This window comes from Dipodomys spectabilis, unplaced genomic scaffold (genome assembly GCF_019054845.1).
Source record: "Dipodomys spectabilis isolate Male_0828 unplaced genomic scaffold, ASM1905484v1 ptg000095l, whole genome shotgun sequence".
Classification (NCBI taxonomy): domain Eukaryota; kingdom Metazoa; phylum Chordata; class Mammalia; order Rodentia; family Heteromyidae; genus Dipodomys; species Dipodomys spectabilis.
The window spans coordinates 34,279,905-34,299,147 of NW_024870772.1; the positions used below are offsets into that span (position 1 = coordinate 34,279,905).

At 39.4% G+C, this 19,243-nt stretch overlaps 1 protein-coding gene across 2 annotated transcripts in view; it reads left to right on the top strand.

Moving 5' to 3' along the window:
* Positions 1 to 17,678, top strand: part of B3glct (beta 3-glucosyltransferase) — a 117,419-nt gene extending 99,741 nt beyond the window's left edge. For both annotated transcript variants that reach the window (XM_042685756.1, XM_042685757.1), the window contains exons 14-15: positions 3,611 to 3,755; positions 14,187 to 17,678. In XM_042685756.1, coding sequence (XP_042541690.1) covers positions 3,611 to 3,755; positions 14,187 to 14,354 — 313 coding nt within the window. In that variant the 3' untranslated portion in view covers positions 14,355 to 17,678. The remainder of the gene's footprint in view (positions 1 to 3,610; positions 3,756 to 14,186) is intronic.
* Positions 17,679 to 19,243: the final 1,565 nt, after the last annotated feature.

A 19,243-nucleotide genomic window follows, 5' to 3' on the forward strand; every position in this document is an offset into this window, starting at 1 on the left:
GGGAAATTAGAAATGAGTCTCAAAAATGCCTAGAATGCCTTTGAACCGTGATCCTCAGATCTCAGACTCCTGAATAGCTAGGATTTCAGGCATGAGTCACTAACAACTGGCTCATATACTTTCAGCAAAGTTATTCTTACACTTTGGTGTGATTTCTGCTAGAAAGCGATTTTTAGCATCTTGCTTGCTTATGGCATTTTGCTTTTTGTCAGACAGGCATGTGAGACCTGAAGCCTTGCTTGCTTTTTCCTGGCCCGGATTGCCTTCCCTGGCTCCAGGTGGTTGTGTGCTAGCCTTGTATGTGCCGACACTGAGTATGCCCAGCAGTCACAGCCCCTCCTTGTGCCACACATCTCCCCTATAACATCTCAGGTGTTCTTGTTCACCATCTCCTTTTTCTCAACTCCACACTTGGGATTCCTATTGGACACAGGCTCCTTTGTTGAAGCTCACTGTTAACTTGAAATAGTCCTTTCTCTTGATTTCCAGAGCACTCTCCTACCCTGTGCATCTTTATGCCTGTCTTTCTGCTCATACTTGCTACTTCTTCCTATTGCTTACATGTCTGTGTTTGTCTTTGCTAGGCAAACGCTCCTCACTTGAACCATACCCTACCACTCTGGTAATTTTTTTTCTTTCTCCATGGTTCCATGCAGAACCTCCTGATTCATAGACAACCTACCAAAGAACCCTCCACTCACATGATTGACAGACACACCACCTCCCAAACCAAACCAGTGATTTCTGACATTAGTTTTCCTGCATCCTCCTCTCAGGGAAGAATTTGGTATGTGACTTCCTGTCCCTCTGTGCCATCAACTGCTCCCTCTCTTGGTATCAGCTGAATTGCTAATCCTGCCTATTCCATCTCCTGACCATCTCCGCCATCAGGTCTTTTCTCAACCATCATATTCATGTGGAACTTGCTGCAGTTTCTTGGTTACAGTTTCCCCTCTCTTCTTACAGATAGTCCCCTCTCTTCTTACAGATAGTGTCATCTGTTGGTCTCTACAAAGCACTGATTCCCCCATCCCAGCCTTCTGTCCGTCTCATCCCTCCTTCTTTCTCATGGAATACATGTAACTATGGTTTGTTTACTCCTGGAAGCCAGCAGCCGGCCTGTACCTCCTCCCCACTCCCCCAGTACAGGTTGAATGTCTTCCTAATGTACTTCCATGGCAGATTATGCAAACCATTATCATTTAATTGCCTATATGCTTTCCTATTTTCCACTTCAGTGATGAATTATGTGCAAGCAGCACCTGTGTGTTTTCCCACCGTTTTCTAGAATGAGGGACTCTTTGTTTTTCAGGGTACAGTGAATATGTGACTGACCATGTATCCCAAGCCTGGCCATTTCAGTTTTACATCACTGATTGATGTCTGTGGTATCCAGTTCTTAAAAGTACTTGGATAGAGATGAAGAACCACTCTTTAGTGGATCCCTGACAGTTCATGGCCCAGCAAAAGGTCTCCATGGTGGACAGTAAGAGAAACTCAATTCCATGGGTTTTTTTCAGACTTGAATGTTTTTTTTCAATAATCCACAGGAACTGTTTTTCCTTCTGCACAATTGCATTTCCTTACGTCATCTTAAATGAAGAGTTCTTTTTCTCTTTACCTCGTGTCTTACCAAGAGCAGGGAGTAAGTCCTCTACAATGTTGCATCCCCAAGTATGGAACTGAGCAAGCCATCACTACTTTGAATTGGGGATTTTATCCTTGGCATTCATACTGCTCATCCTTATTGCTTTTTCCTCTGGAGTCATCCCTAGAGTTTCCTCTCTCAGTAAAAATCTTTGCATCAGCAGCTCTGCTCTTACTTGTTAGATATATTGAGCTTTTTTTTAAAACTGCATACAAGGATCTGGAAATATATATATTCAGATGGATTTTTTTTTCTTGGAGAAATCTTTGATGGTTGAGAATACACTTGTGAAACATATTAGTCCCTTCAGTTGATGTCAGCTTTTGAGCTATATATGATTTGAAAAGATTTATCAGAGGACTAGAATGCAAACCAGAAACCAACCTCTATTTTAAAAAGAAGATAATTTAATATGAGAACTTGGTATGCAAGTGTAAGGACAAAAGAACTAAAGCAGAGCCAGTGCTTTTTCTTGGAAATCATTGCCTATAGAGAGACTATTGCCCCAGGACTGGAAGGGCAGAGAAAGCATTTTGTTTTGTTTTTGTTTTTTGGTCCTATTAGTGCTGCATTGCTTTGGCTGCCAGTCACAAGGCAGAAGGCTGGGAACTGATACCTGGGACACTTTGCCTGAGGGTGCGACTGCCCTCCTTATGATCACTGCAGCAGAGACTGCCAGGGCTAGCAGCTGATAGTCTCTTCCAGTTCCAGTCCCCTAGATGAAGCCAGCTGGATTCAGCTGGCAAAGGAGATTGGGAAACAGTGTCTTAAAGATTTTACCTTTCTTTGGCCCTGAGGAGAGTTTGGAGAATCTAGAATGGGCTGGAGTTCTACCAGAAAGTACTCCTGTACCAGGTCATAATAAAAATAGCTCTCCTATGTCTGTCTCCTTTTCCCTTCTGTCTCTCTTCTCTCTGTCTCTGTCTCTGACCTTCTCTCCAAGTCACTTAGCTTGTATAGAGTTCAGTCACTAGGACAGTGGATGGTTTCTTCAACAAGATTTGATCTCTTCTCATCATGATATATGTGAATGAGGTACTGTACATAACATTTCTGAGCTCATCTATCTGATAGGAATGGTTGCAGAAATTAATACTCCCAGTGTCTTACTGGAACAAGGACATTCTATGGTAACAGTTGATAGGAGATGCGTCTGGTTTTGCAGCCATAAAAAGTACACAATCTCTAAAGTTAACTACTAAATAGATGTCTACTGATGTCACAGTTCCACATCTGGCTTTTGGGTTGTTAACTAGAGGTAAGAATCTCATCATTTCCTTCCCAGCCTGGCTTTGAACCATGATCCTCAGATATCAGTAGCTACCTCCTGAATAGCTAGGATTATGGGCATGAACCTTCAGCATCTGGCTTTAAGTGATTGTTTTAATAAAAATCCTAAGCTGTAATAAAAAAAAAGACAAGTTGGTGCTGGTAGCTCATGCCTATAATCCTAGCTACTTAGGAGGACCTGAGGATCTCTGTTCAAAGCCAGCTTGGGGAAGGAAAAATCTGTAAGACTCGTATCTCCAATTAACCACCTAAAAACCCCTAATGGAACTATGGCACAAGATGGTAGAGTGCTAGCCTTGAGCAAACTACCTTAAGGACAGTGCTCATACCCTGAGTTCAAGCCTTATAAGCATCAACAAGAAAGACAATCAAAAGCCCAGTTTTGGTGACTCACACCTATAATCCTAGCTAAGGTAAGTATGTGTCCCTCCCTTTGTTTTTCTTTTTTCCCCCACTTGTGCCAGTACTGAGGTTTAAAGTCAGGGCATGTACTCTTTCTTAACTTCCTCCTTCCCCAGTCAAGGCTAGTGCTTTACTTCTTGAACCATATCTCCATTTCCAGTGGTTTCCACCTTTTGCAGCGTGGTGACCTCAGAACCCCTGATCTTGTTGTATTAGTGAGTCCGGTGGAGCTGTGCTCAGCTCTCTCTCTGTCTATTCTTGCCCCGCCAGCATGGTCTTCAGCAGAGAAGCCATCAGGAGACTCCTCGCCAGCAAGTGTCGGTGCTACAGCAATGATGCTCCTGACGACATGGTCCTGGGCATGTGCTTCAGTGGGCTGGGCATCCCTGTGACTCACAGCCCACTTTTCCACCAGGTGAGAGCACTTCCTTTCCTGCCCGCAGGGGATGCAATTTCACTCTCACTTAGGGGGTCTGCCTTCCTTCTCCTGTTATGGAGATAATCTTAGGAACTATGTTGGCAGGCCCCAGGGGGACATTCTTAACAGCCTTTGGAGCCTCTGTGTCCATCATGAAGGTGGAAGACAGAACATTTAGGAGCAGTGTTGTCAGACACCTTGTACTCATAGACTGTTTTGTAGAATGGGAACCTCTTTGTACAACTACTTAAAGATAATAAGAAGAAGAAGATGTAAAAATAAAAATAAAACAAAAAAGAGAAAATAATGGTGTTGGACCAGCGCCCTTGCCTGTAGGACCAGGGAATGTATTCTTTTCAATTAAAAATTGATGCTGTTTGCTGAGTGCCAACAGCTTATGCCTAGCTACTCATGAGGCTGAGATCTGAGGATTGCAGTTCAAAGCCAGCCGAGGCAGGAAAGTCTTGAGACTCTTATCTCCAATTAACCACCAGAAAACCAGAAGTGGTTCTGTAGCTCATAGTAGAATGATAGCCTTGAGTAAAAGAGCTCAGGGGTAGTGCCCAGGCCCTGAGTTCAAGTCCCATGACCAACCAAAAAGAAAGAAAATCAACATCTAAAAATGATTGGTTGCTACCCAGGACTATATGGCTGACCTAACATCCGACAAGTATGTGGAATTCTATACTGTCCTCAGTTTTTGGACTATCCCTCTGGCTGTGAGTTTTGTTGTTTTATTTTGGTTTTGATTATGTTTTTTGGGCTTTCTCCCTAAACTCGCTGGCTAAAATCTATTAACATTTCAATACGATATCTCATTATATTTTACGGGATACAGAGGAAATCATATTTTTTTTTCAGGTTTGGTTAGTGCCCATAGCTTCACTAAATGTATTTTGGAATAGGAGAAAAGAATTCTTCTGAAACATTTTCGGTAGTACTTTAAGAATCTATCAATCAGGCATTGGTAGCTCCTATCATCCTAACTACTCCAGAGTCTAGGATCTAAAGGATCAAATTCAAAGCCGGCTCAGGCAGAAAAGTTCATGAATCTTTATCTCCAAAGTAACAAGCAAAAATTGACTTAGAGGTGTGGTTGAAGTGGTAGAATGCCAGGCAAGCAAGTAAGCCTACCAAGCACAAGGTCTTGAGTTCAAACCCAAGTACTTCTGAGAGAGACACAGAGAGAGGCAGAGAGAGGGAGAGAGTGAGGGAGAGAGAGACAGAGAGAGAGAGAGACTGTGAGAGAGAGAGACTGTGAGAGAGAGAGAGACTGTGAGAGAGAGAGACTGTGTGAGAGAGAGAGACTGTGTGAGAGAGAGACTGTGTGTGAGAGAGAACAGGGAGAAAGAGGGGAAAAGAGGAAGAGGGAAGAGACAGGGAAGATCCTATCCAGTGGATGCATTTTTCTAAGAATGATTGTATATTATACAAAAACTAAAAATATCTGTAGATCTGCATCCATCTAATGGATCCCTTCAAGAAATTCAAAGCTTTTTGACATTTTGATGTAAACACATATATATTTAAATGATCCACCTTACATTGAAAAAAATAGTGTCATGCTTTGCTTAGTAACTTATTGCTAGCATAGCAATAGAGAAAACTCAGCATGACAGAAATAGCACTGTAGAAAGCATTCTGAACAAGGCAAAAAAGTATGTGCATTGTCCAGAAAGACAATATCCATGTCTTGGTCCTTTAAACCTAGAGGTAAGGGAGGATAAAAATAGACCTTTTATAAAGAAAAAGAATTCTAGCTGTGCAGGAGACTGAGATCTGAGGATCCTTGTATGAAGCTATCACTGGCAGGAAAGTCCATGAGCCTCTCATCTCCAATTGGAGATATGGCTCAAAGGGTAGAGCACCAGCCTTGTGCAGAAAAGCCAAGTGAGAGCTTGAGAACCTGAGTTCAAGCTCTAATACTGCCACAAAAAAGGAAGGAGGGAAGGAAACTAGGAAGGAAGGGAGGGAAATAAAGAGGAGGAAAAGAGAGAGGGGGGAGGGAGGGCGGAAGGGAGAGGGAGAAAGAGAGAAATTGATGAGAAACCTTTCTTGCATCAGTCAGCAGGCACTTTTCTGTCTTTTAAGATCTTGAGAGAACTTACACACATTTTAAGCCAGTATGTTATGTTACAGCAACCTAAAAAACGCAGGTTATTTTCTGTTGCTCCTTGTTCTATCTCAGGATGTCTCACTCATGAAAAGGGAAGGTAATTAAAACTGTTCATGTCTAAAGGATGTAATTTATTAAAGTTAGTTTGACATGTCTTGGATTTTTATAGCAACTCTTTCCTCATAAGGAAAAATGCATTAGCAAATAAAGTGATAAGAATAGAAGAAAGAGGGAAAATAACCTAATCCCTAAGCAAAAATCCTTTGATGATAATTCAAAAAATGTTTAAAAATTGTGTATTGCTTACTGTACTTTAAAACTCTGTATTCTTTAATTCACGTAATAAATTAAAAACCTTTCCAAAATTACAAAATATGTTTAAAACTTATCCTCCCCAACTGACTTTGCAGTGTCTTCCAGTTCTTAAGCCTTTTTTAGAAAGTCTGATATCATTTGAACAATACTTTCCATTTGTAATGTTTGAACATGAAACCAAACAGTGTATTTGTTTATATTAAGGAAGAAATATGAGGTAAAGAGATAAGAATCTTAAGATTCCTGATGAATTAGAGTTAGATTATTTGTAAAGAGTCTTAATTTCTGTGTGTGTGTGTGTGTGTGTTTTGTGTGTGTGTGTGTATGTGTTCAGGTCCCAGGGCTTGAACTCAGGGAATAGATGTTTTCCCTGAGCTTTTGTGCTAAAGGTTAGTCGTCTGCCACTTAAGCCACAGCTCCATTTCCCGATTTTTGGTGTTTAACTGGAGTTTATAGTCTCATGGATCTTCCTGTCTGGGCTGGCTTTGAACCATGATCCTCAGCTCTCAGATTCCTGAGTAGGATTACAGTCTTGAGCCACTGGCACTTGACTACCGTCCTGATTTCATGTTGCCTGAGCCATATTCAGTCTGCTTTCAGTCGGAGAACGGATATATATGTATGTATATATTAGGGCAGCACTGGGGTCCTCAAGCTCTCATTTGGCTTTTCTTGAACTCAGGGCCCTGAGTTCTCACTTGGCTTTTCACTCAAGGTTGCCATTCTATTAGTTGAGCTTTGCCTCTGCTGCCAGTATTTTGCTGTTTAGTCAGAGTAAGTGTCTCATGGACTTTTCTGTCTTGGCTGGCTTGGACTATGATCTTTAGATCTTAGCATCTTAAAGAGCTAGGATTACAGGCATGAGCCACCATTGCTTGGCAAACATTATTCTAAAATGAGAGATTTGGGAGGAGGTTATGTTTTCATTAAAAGCTAAGTATCTTGAGCATGTGGTTCTTTGTTCTGATTATAGTGGTCTATAAATTTTCTGCATACAATGCAAGCACCAAATTAGACAAAATTGTCACTTTGGGACTTATGAAATTAGTCTTAACATATTGGGAACTTGAACTCAAGGTTTCTTGCTCTCATTCTGCCTTTTAGCTCATGGCTGGTGCTCTACCATTTGAGCCATGACTTTAGTCCCAAGACATTTCAGACAAAGAAAACTTACAAGAATTCTTTACTACCAGACCACTGGACAAAGTCAAGATAAAAGGAGATGGCCTCATATAACTAGAATAGACAGGAAGGAGTGAAGAAAACTGAAAGGGTTTGTGCTGAATATGAAAGATTGTATGTGTATACCATGTATGCATTTGTAAATATATGGGAAGGGATTTGAACTATGTTGTAGCAAAGCTGATTTTATTGGCATTAAATTTATGTTCATAAATTAAAGATGCTTATTCTTGTCCCTAAAGCAGCCTTTGAGGAAATAACTTGTGAACAATAGCCCCCAAAATCCCAACAAAAGGACTTAATGTTTACTAAATGTTTACTAAAGAGATTTTGCTTAATAAAAATAAAGCAGTAACAGAGGAACAAAGGAACCAAAAAACTGGGAGATATGCAGAAAACAAATAGCAAAATAGCTCATGAAATTCAGCTAGGTCAGCTCTTGCATTAAATGATCATAGAAATTGTCAGCCTGGATAGAAAGCAAATTCTGATTGTGTTGTTTATGAGTCAAGCACACTCTAGAGTCATAAATAACAACTGTGCTGAATTTCATGGATTAGAAAAGCCACGTCATAAAAAACCCTAAGAGAACTTGAGTGGTTGTACTAATGTTAAAGACAAGGTTACAGATATTATTAAAGAGAAAGGAGGATAATTCATGTTAACAGAAGGACAGCCTAGCCAGAAGGGTATAAGCCTGTTAAAGCATACAAATGTAACTAATAATGGATCTTCTAAGTACATGAAGCATAAATTGATAGAAATGAAAATTGAAATAAACAGTAACTAGTTGACCTACTTGACAACAGAATACACATTTTTTAAATGTACACAGAATGTTCTCCAGAGCAGACCATATGCTAAATCATAAAACAATTCTCAATAGATTTGAAAGGAATTTCCCAGATTTTTAAAATTTGTTTTTCGGTAGTACTTAAGGTTGAACTAAGAACCTTTGGCTTACTAGGCAAGTTCTGCACTACATGAGTCCTGAACCTAAAAAATATGAAACTAGTTAAAGCATATTCTTCGATCACAATTGAATTCAATTAGAAATGAAGAACAGCAAAAAACATTGGCAGACTCCCAAATGTTTGGATAACACATTCCTAAATACTTCAAAGGCCTAAAAAGAAATTATGAGGGAACTTAGAAAATATCTTGAGTACAGGAAAGATGAAACAAAATGTATCAAAATTCTGGATTCAGCTACACAGTAACTAGAGGAAAATTTGTAGTCTTAAACATGTTAGAAATTAGCACAAATAGATGTGGATGCAGTGATTAGCACAAATAGATGTGGATGCAGTGTAATTCCAGCTATTCAGGAGTCAGAGATTAGAAGGATTTCTGAAATCTCAGAGATTATAAGGCTCCCATCTCGATCAAGAAAGCTGTGTGGTGTTGGTACATCTGTAATTCCAGCTAAGCATAAGTAAGAGGATCATAGTTTGAGACCAGCTGGGGCAAAAATGTAAAACTATTCAAAAAAACAACTAAAGCTTAAAAGACCAATAAAAGATATAGTCACTATAGAGATATTTTTCATGTTTTAAAAATAGTCTACATGGGCATGATTTCATGTTTGTAATACTAACTACTTAGGAAGATTGCTGCTGGCCCAGGCAAAAGCACCAAATTCTATTTGAAAAATAAACTAAAATAAAAAATTAAAATGAAAGAAGGACCAGGAATATGCCTCAGGTAGAGACAGTGCCCCAAGTTCAACCCTCAGTAACTTAAAAAAGTAGCATGCCTGCCTCTGGTATGTAGTTTCTGCCATGGGTCCCTGTGAAGCCCCACTGGTGTTAATGCCTTTGTATAATCCCTTGTACTTGAACATGGGTAGAACTTTGAATTTGTTTCTAAACAGTAAAACATGGCAAAGGTGAAGGATGCTTCTTCCATAATTAGGTTATAAAGGGTTGTAATTTTCACCTTCCCACCGTCCTGTCTCTGACTGTTTTGATGAGGTAAGCTACCCTTGTGATGGGCCTTCATGACAAGGAATTGAAGAAGGGTGGCCTCTGGCTAAGAGCCAGCAAGGAAGTGAGGACCGTCTGTCCAGTTGCCCACAAGGACCTGAATAACACCAGCAGTCATCAGAAGAGCTTAGAAGTGGATCTTTTGCCAGCTGAACTTTCAGATGAAACCATAGATCTATGCTAACATCTTTTTTTTAATACTTTTTTTTATTAGAAAAATACTGTACAGAAGGGTTACATGAGCAAGGTCATGAGTACATTTCCTATCAAGCATTGTTACCTCCTCCTTTGTTTTTCCCCTACCCACCCTTTCTCTTTCTTCCCTCCCCTCAAATTGTAAAGTTCACTTTTCACCATAGTGTCTTGTACATCTCATTGTTACAATAGATCAACCTGTATCCCTCTTTAAGCATTTTGTTTTTTCCCTTCTCCTCCCCACCCTAGAGAAGTATATATACAAGATGCAGGGCACCGATATCAAATACAGTGAAAATGGGTTATACCATGGGGGAGGAACATACAAAGAAACAAAAAAAATTACATGGTACATTATAAATACAGTAGGAACAATAGAACCCCTATCTTGGGATTCTGTGCTAACATCTTGATTGCAACCTGTGTTGAACTTGGCTTAGACTTGGAAAGAGAAGCTGGTGTGTTCACTGGCTAAGCTTGAGGTCATTTGTTTTGTATCAGTAGTACAATATACTTCTGTTGTTAGAATTTATACTCCTAGGTATCTACTCGAAAGGAATTGATAACCTATAGACATGATTATGAATATTCAAAGCATTGGTATTGACTGGTAACTAGGTGAACATAATGTGGTCTTTTCATACAATGTCACACTGCCCATCAATCCAGAGGAAGGAGCTACTGATATAGGCCACAAGGCTAAGGTAGCCAAGTGTGAAATATTCACATTCTACGATTCTATTCAGTAGAGACTTCTAGAAAAGCCACCACTGTTAGAGATTAAGCAAATAGTGATTTTACTGGGCTACCAGTAGGAATAGGATTTGATTGCCGTTACATATAATTGGTTGTCCTCAAATCCAAAATTTTAGAAATTCCCTGAAAATTTTTAGACTACCGACAGTATCATATGTGAATCATTTCAATACAGCTTTAAATAAGTAGCTTAATTTTTTTCTTTTTCTAATTGTTATTGTAAGGGTGATGTACAGAGGTGTTATAGTTATATAAGTCAGGTAAAAGCTACATTTCTTTTTGAACAGTGTCACCCCTTCCCTCACTCTCTCCCAGTTTTTCCCTCCCCTTCCCACTTACAAGTAATATAATTTTACCCTCCACTTACTCTGTTCAGTGGGGGCTAATGTTTGGAGATAATTTTATTTTTGCCCATCCTTGTACAATCCTTCCCCACCCCTGATCTTACCTGTTGGGAATTCCCTTTAGGCAGGTTGGACCCAGAAAAGTAGTTGCTAGAAGCTATTTAAATTTCACAGTGTTGTAAATACCTTGGTGGATAGATTTGCTTTTCAGGTTTTGTCTTGTTCTTTTCTATGCCCTCTTAGGTTGAAAATGACCAGCACTTTGTAATTTTTAACAAGCAACATTTGTCTCTACTGAATGCCAAGCTGCGGTTAATTGCTCCTGGGATCTTGAGTTAACAGATCCCCTCTACCCGCACCCATCCTTCTCTCCCTTCCTTGAAAACAATTTCTGTAAAACCTGCTCTATTACCCTCCCTTCTTCCCCCTTCCTAAAGCAATTTCAATAGATTTTATAGTTCTCTTTTCATAAACTCAGACAATCAATCTGCTTATATTCATTCTTTCACCCTCTGAGTTAGCCCAATCCCCTCTGCTAGTACCCACCCCACAACAGAACTGATTTCTCTTTCCTTGTCCCCTGTGAGTCAGGGATTTTCTTCTTATGTTAAGTGCATTTGTATCTCCAGCAGTTCCTTTTCACAGGTGAAAAACCAAACAAGGATTTGTTTCCGTTGCTTTTACTTCACTCTTCTGGGGCCATTGTGGAATTATCTGAGAATGAACTGATCTGAGAATGTTTCTTCTTAGTTTTCTTCTCTGCCAGTAAATTCTCCAAGGGCTTTGTGAATACACAATGTATTGTGCATGAATTCCCTCAAATAATACTCATAACTTGGTCAGCTCAATTAGACTATATACCAGTGCATATATTTTTTGATCTGTCTCGCCCTTTCCTTTTAAAATTCCCTTCTTAGATTTCAAACTCCATGAGCATAGAATTTTTATTTTTTTAAATTTTGTTTGCTTCTTTCTTCCTTTACCTTTTAAACTAGCATTTGGGCTTAAACTCAGGGCCTTGTACTTGCTTTGCTTTTTTTTCTGTTCAAGGCTGGTGCAGGAAAGTGGAGCCATACCTCCATTTCTGTTTTTTTGGTGGTTAATTGGAGATAATCTCATTCTCTGCCTGTCCTGACTTCAAACCAGTAATCCTCAGATCTCAGCCTCTTGAGTACCTAGGATTACAGGCATGAGCCACTGGCATCTGACTGTAGAATTTTTAGTTTATTTTTTTGTGCCTGTCCTGAGGCTTGACCTCAGGGCCTGACCATTGTTCCTGAGATACTTTTTGTGAAGGCTAACATATTACCACTTGAATCACAATGCTACTTCCAGCTTTTTCTGAGTAGTTTGTCTCATGGACTGAGTAAAGTCTCATGGACTTTCCTGCCCAGGCTGGCTTTGAATCACAAGATCATCAGATCTCAGCCTCGTGAGTAGCTAGGATTATAGGTATGGGCCACTATACCAGCTGACCTTAGAGTTTTTAAAAGGTGATAAGATGATGTTTATGAGAGTTCTCTAATTTTATTTTGAGCCTTTTACCCACAGATACTATTGTTGGAACACTCATGTGAGTGTGTTTGTGCCTCCCAATGAGGCTTGGGTAGATAAGACACTGTTGAGAGCACTGAGCAGATTAAGGGCTGGAAGCCTGCAATAGCTTGGTGGAACACAGCCAGGGGTTGGATGCCTTCCTCTTGCCCCTGTTCAAGTCATGGCACCTCTGTGAGCTCCACTTTCCTCATCAAATCTATATTTGATCATCTTGGCAGGATTAAACAAGATAAAATTTATCAAAGTTATTCTCTACACCATTTAAGATGTATAAGTATTCCTATAAAAACGTAAGCAGGCTGGAATAAAATACTACTTTTAATAGTCAATACATTTTGTGTTGATAACTTCAGAATTCCTCTATAAAACTGATGGGCCATATAAACTTATAGACAAATCCAGAAGACCATTGAGAATGTTAAAGGAGAACAATATGAAATCCAGTGAATCTGTGAATGATGACAAAATGAAACTTACTGAAGGCTATTGAAAAATAATAGGGGATGGTAGGAATAAGATAGAGTAAACAAGGGGGCAAATCTGATTAATATACTATAGATGCTACATATATGCATAAACATTAAAGCATTGTACAGAGAAGGATGTAACTGCTTAAAACAAATACTAGGAAGCTAGATCATGGGTTGTCAGGGGAGGTGTGAGGTCATCGGGAGGTGGGTGGATGAATGGAGAGAGGAAGGGTGGATAAATACAGTCTTACTATTCAATGTGTCTATGTGAATATGGAGCTAGGTAGGTGAGGATCACAGATGGGGTTGAGATAGATGGTGGAAAATGATGAACTGGGTGCCACTGATCAAGATACTCATAAACTGACACGTTAAATTGAAACCCCTTGGTACAACTACTTAAGGATAATAGGAAAAATAAAAATAAATAAAAGGTACTGTGTAGACATATGTAATGTGTGGTGAAACCCTTTTGAATAATTAAAATATACTAAAAATGAATGCCAGGAATATGAAATATGTTTTATCTGATGGGGTATGGGTACTGGTGGAGGAGGTAATTGAAGAGAGTGAAGAAGCATGTCTGTAGTTGAAATACTGTATGAACATGTGTGAATGGAACAGGGAAGTTTGTTTACACTCATTTGGGAAGAGGGGAAGAGGGAGTCAGAAGGACAGAAGGGCCAAGGCTGATTAAGGTACATTGCATGCATATATGGACATGTCAAAATGAAATCCCCTTATACAGCAGATTGGTGGTAATAAAAATATAAAAACAAAAAACATTGAGAGAAGACGAATGCTCTTCTCAGAGCAAACAAAATCATGCCTGGTTCCAGTTGTCTTTCAAACTCTAGGTTATGTCTTCAATAGCACTATCCTAGTCTCTCTCTAATTCTGCTTCATTTTCTAAGTGCCAGAGGTCTTTGAAATGATGATCATATACAATGTTTTAGGTCCTCTTGCAGATTGTTTTTGGTTACTTGGAATTCTTCATCTGTGTATCTGAAACTAGAATGACATTACCTTCCTCCCCAATGAATTCTGTGCTTTCTTTGAAGTATATCAAGTGATCGTGGTAGAGCTGTAGCTGGGCTGCAGGGACCCAGAGAACTCCTTCTCCAACCTTCATAACCCATGTGAAGCAGTTCTTTGAGGTGGACATGGAAAATAACTTTTCTACTTATTTTTCAGAAGTAACACCATTCAGTTAAATGACTCACCAAGGAAACACTTTTGTAGGCTCGGAGACTTGTTCCTTCAGAAGATATAGAATATAGAAGCCCAGAGCAAACCATTTGAGATGTGAAAGTAAAAACAAAACAAAACAAAAAAAAACAGCAAGGCACCTGGAGTTAGAGGGAAAAGAGGAGAAAAGATTTTCCTTCTGGACTTTTAGAGTCTTACAATTAGTATCAAATACTGAGCAAAGCAGTTAAGCTTGCAAATTCAATTGTTAATCTGGAACAATTATTGAATTATTTTTCAATCTGCTCTTCTTTGTGTAGGCTCGGCCGGTAGATTACCCAAAGGATTACCTTTCTCATCAGATTCCTATATCATTCCACAAACATTGGAACATTGATCCAGTGAAGGTGTATCACACGTGGCTGGCACCCAGCATGGAGGACAAAACCAGGCAGGAGACACAGAAAGCTTCTAAGGAAGAGTTATAGAGTGTGATGGCCCTGGTGTAGAACATGGAGAGGAACAGCCATGGAGACCTGAACTGTCCCACTGGGCTGTGTTCATCATACTGCTTGCGTAAGCCACTGGGCACTGGACACTTTGTGACATGAGGTGGAAATAGTGCATAGGGTATTGATGGGTGAATAAAAGTACTCTTAGGGGAAACGGATTTTATTTTATTTTTTTTCTAGGAAAAAAAAATTACTTGCTTTGTGATGGATGCCATTACTGTAACACAATGTTTACTGTGCGTTTTCTAGGCTGTGATACAGCAGCTTTAATGCTGTCATGGGGAAACAAATGGTACCCGAAGTCCCTTCCCCGTTCCCTCTCTTCATGATGAGTTTCAGTTGGGCATGAGAGTGGGGAAATGTGACTGGCTATCATTTCCTATAAAGAATGATGACCTTTTTGTTGTGGATATTGCCCATGGTAATGAACTTTTATGCCATATTATTGATAATGAAAATTCGTTTCTGGAAACTCAGTTGGAATGGTACTGTATTAAGGGTGATTCATAAAACATCATAAAAGCCTAAATATAAAAACTCCCTGTCGTCTATATAATATGGTTGTTATATTTTTATCTATTTTTTTGCTGCTTATGGCCTATCGAAAGGCCTTTGGCCTGACTCTCCTGTTTCTTTAGAAGTTCATCTATGTGCCATTTCTCTCTAAGCCCCTATCTTTAAGGCCAGCCAGAAACGAAGATCCTCAGTATTTCAAAGCAAGTCCATGTGTCTCCCTCAAGTCAGCAGCTTTTGAAGACTCAGGAGGTGAATTCCACGTAGACCTGGCATTGTACCTTGTTTCTCTGTGAGAATTTCTCCTCTGGCTTGGCATAGACACCTTAGCTCCAGCCAGTACCCATGACACCCTCTGGGAAGGCTGGCACAGGGACTTGGCAATATGTCTGAGTTCTTAAACAGTGACATTTGAACATAGTGTTAAAAATAGCTCTAGTTTGGAAATCCTATATTTAATATATAGTAATTTAACACATTCAGTATTACTCTATAAAAAGTACTCTATATTTTAATGCTTTTAATTCTATTCAGGTTTGTAAAGATATTTGCATAAGATTTCATTTTAATATGTCATACTAATTTTGGTACCGTAGAATACTTTCTTCTTTTTTAAAAAAACAAAATTGTTCTTCATTAACTTTGCTTATAATGCTTTTTGTAGCCAGGCACAGGGTTTTAAAGCCATATCACTGAAAGTACCTGTGTGTGTGTGTGTGTGTGTGTGTGTGTGTGTGTGTGAATACTTTTTTTTAAAACAATATATACATATACCTTTGATGTAACTTAGATTTAACTAATTTCCAAAGTGATGCAGTAGCTTTGGTATATTAGCCAGTACCAGGATTGGCAGGTGACAATGCAGGTTAGTACTGGCAGTGCACGCTGGGCACTGCAATGGATACCCAAGGCTCCAGTGGACACCCAGGGCTCCAGTGCACAACTGGAAACCACAGTGCACATCCAGTACTGTGGTAGACACCCAGTCCTGCAGTGTCCAGCTCTGAAGCCAGTGTTCACACACTACAGTGCACATGTTATACTGCACTGGACACTCAGTGCTGCAGTGGACACCCAGTGCTCCTGTATACATACACAGCACCGCAGCACACAGTGGACACCTCATGCCAAATTGCCTCAGTGGAACACTCTAAATTCAGTTTGCAAAATGGCTTTGTGACTCACCGAAGGAAGGGATTGAGGACAACCACGGGTTAAGGGGCTCTCTAGGGATTTCTAGACCTTCCAAGGCTGCTCTGATTCTGTCAGCACTGTTGTTCTTGCAGCTGGGATCACTGTCATTTCTACCATGAAGGAGTACTCCTGGAGGACCTGGTGGTAACAGTAGTGGAGAAGAGTCTTGGTTTCTTCTGCCTCAGCCTCTGTTAACCTCAGAAGACAGTGTGAAAGTGTCTGCACTGGGAAATCTGCACTGGGCTTGCTACTGTGTGTGACCAATGCCTCCTAATGAGCCTAGTGTGCTGCCTCTGGCACTTTGAGGTGTTTGTTAGTTAATGTTTCCTTTTGGGAATTCTGTAAGTCCAAGTATGAATAAAACATCATTGTCCAGCTTTCTGATTTCTCAAATGTATTCGTTAGTCAAGACGAGATTAGGAGTGCACAGAGCATGGGGGAAAAGGATCCATGAAGAAATCGGGGAAATGCTGACCACTCAGTAAATAAGAGTGCTGAGAGAGAGAAAATAATAAAAGCTAAGCTTAATGTACAGTCTGTAAAGTCATTCTACTTTAATATATGACAAGTCAGAGATGCCATTTGACAATTGAGATTAGAATCAATATTGCATCTGAACTCTGCAGGACAGGTGTCCTCTTCTTTCTTTTGCCCTTTAAGGAGGGATGTCTTCCCCTGTAGCTATTTTTTATCCTAAGGATTAACACCAGAGATTTATGTGTGGAATTATCAGAAGGTCATTTTTACTTTTAAGCCATTTCAGGTGATTTAGCTAGGTAAGAGGTTCTACATCTTGCACTTAATCAGAAATCAAAAGATCCTGTGTAGAATGCTTGGGAGCCTAAAACAATGATAGCACTCTAGGTTATGAGTGATGCTGTGCCTGGACAAAAAAAAAAATATCAGTATCTTCTGTATTTTCTTATTTGTTGAAAACCTTTCAGGCTTCTACACCCTTAGCCATTATAATTATTTAGGCATGCATACTTCCTCAAAAACTAATACCAGAGTATAGACACTTGTGAAAATACTCGGATTATCTTCCAATTGTAGAGATATAATTATTATTTTTATAACATTAATGTTTAAATTATCTTTAAGTAGTTGTACAAAGAAGTTTCAATCCAACATATCAGTTTTTGAGTAGAATACATCTTGATCAATGTCACCCTTCCATTGTTTTCCCACCATCTCTTACAACCTTATTCATTCTCTCAAGTTCCATTTTTACATAGGTACATTGAATATTATGACTGCATTTGCCAACCCATCCTCTTTCTGTCCGTCTGTCTCCAATCCCCTTGACTTCGCCCCTTACTATTGTGTTTCAGTTTTCTGGTGTTCATTTTGTTAAACTGTCAGTTAATTGTTGAAAGGAGTTACACCACTGAAATCCTCCCATGCGTATACCATACTTGAGTCAATGTGTGTATATTTGCACCTAACATGTTTTCATACGTTTATAAGTTAAATCTAAACCCTACATATGAGAGAAAATGTGCCCTTTGTAGCGGTGTCATTTTTCTATGGAATAAAGTGAGTCAATACATTTATTCAGCAACTGTTGAGTTATTAAACACACTGTGCCAGTCATTCACAGACGCTCCATTGTCTTCTGTTTACCACTCTTGCTCATCCCTGCCATACTTAAAATACCTGACACATAGTAGGTGCTGTTTTTCTGTTCCCAAGCATTTTGTGAGCTTACTACTTGCAAACTATCTTTCTTCCTCTGTAGAATGAAGGCTTTGTTTCTGGTGCTGAATTAGCTTAGATGCAGGAAGAAGGGACATTCATGAGGGAGTTCCTTCATTATGTCCTGTTTCTGTTCCTTTGGGTCCAAGCTGATAATGTTTCTACTGATACAACAATCTTTTTTTTTTTCATTTTTATTTTATTTTTTATTATTATCTTTAAGTAGTTCCCAAAGAAGTTCCCATTCTACCAAACAGTATATGAATACAAGGTGTCTGACAACATTGTCACCCATCGCTCCTAACCCATCCCTTCTCTCACTTTTTTTCTTTAATTGAAATTAGGTGATTACATAAATTTCACATATTTCATAGTATTGTGGAGTAGTGACAGGTAAAGTCACAAACTCATTTTAACCTTCACAAGGAAAATGGTCATTATCATGGTCTATACAGTTTGTGAATTCTGTGAGCTTTGACAATACAAGTTATTTTTTCCACATCAGGTGATGTTTACATTTCCTTCCTTTTGCTTAGTGTAGGCTGTTCCCAATTATTATGTTCCTCCTCCTGGCTTCTCTCCGTTGTGTGCATATATCTACCATATATATGGTCAAGAACATGGAGTCATTTAGCTATGATACAACAAAGTGGTAGCTGTCCGTTTCTTGAGTCCTGTTACTTTGCCATATCTTCTTGTATTGTGGCTTTAGCATCCAGGGAGACCATGTGCCGTTTGTCTCTTTGTTCCTGGCTTACTTTGCTCAAAATAATCTGCTCTAGTTCCATCTATTTCCCTGAAAATGCCATTTATCTTTCTAAAGGTTATGTAATAGTCCATTGTATATAGGTACCACAGTTTTTGGATCCACTCATCAGTAGTGGGGCATCTGGGTTGTTTCCAAATCTTGGCTATTGTGAACAGTGCTACAATAAACATGGAGGTGCATGTGTCTTTGTATATGGCTTCTTGTTGTTCAGGGTAGATGCCTAGGAGTATGGCTGGGTCATAGGGGAGGTCTATGTTTAGCTTTCTGAGGACCCTCCAGACTGCTCTCCAGAGTGATTGTATTAGTATACATCAGCAATGCAGTAGGGTTCTTCTTTCTCTGCATCCCCTCCAGATTTGTCATTGGCTGACTTTGGCATGTGGGCCTTTCTGACTGGGGTAAGGTGGTATCTCAATGTTGTTTTTATTTGCATTTCCTTTACAGCCAGGGATGATGCATAATTCCTCATATGTTTTTTTGTCATTTTTATTTCTTCTTCTGAGAAGTCTCTCTTTAGTTCTCTTGCCCATTTCATTATTGGTTTGTTAGATTTCTGAGGGATTAGTTTCTTGAGTTCCATGTATATAATGGATATTAGACTCTTGTCTGATGTTTTGCTGGTAAATATTTTTCCCAATTAGTTGGGTGTCTTTCTAGTTTGGTTGCTATTTCTTTGTCTGTTCAGAAACTTTTT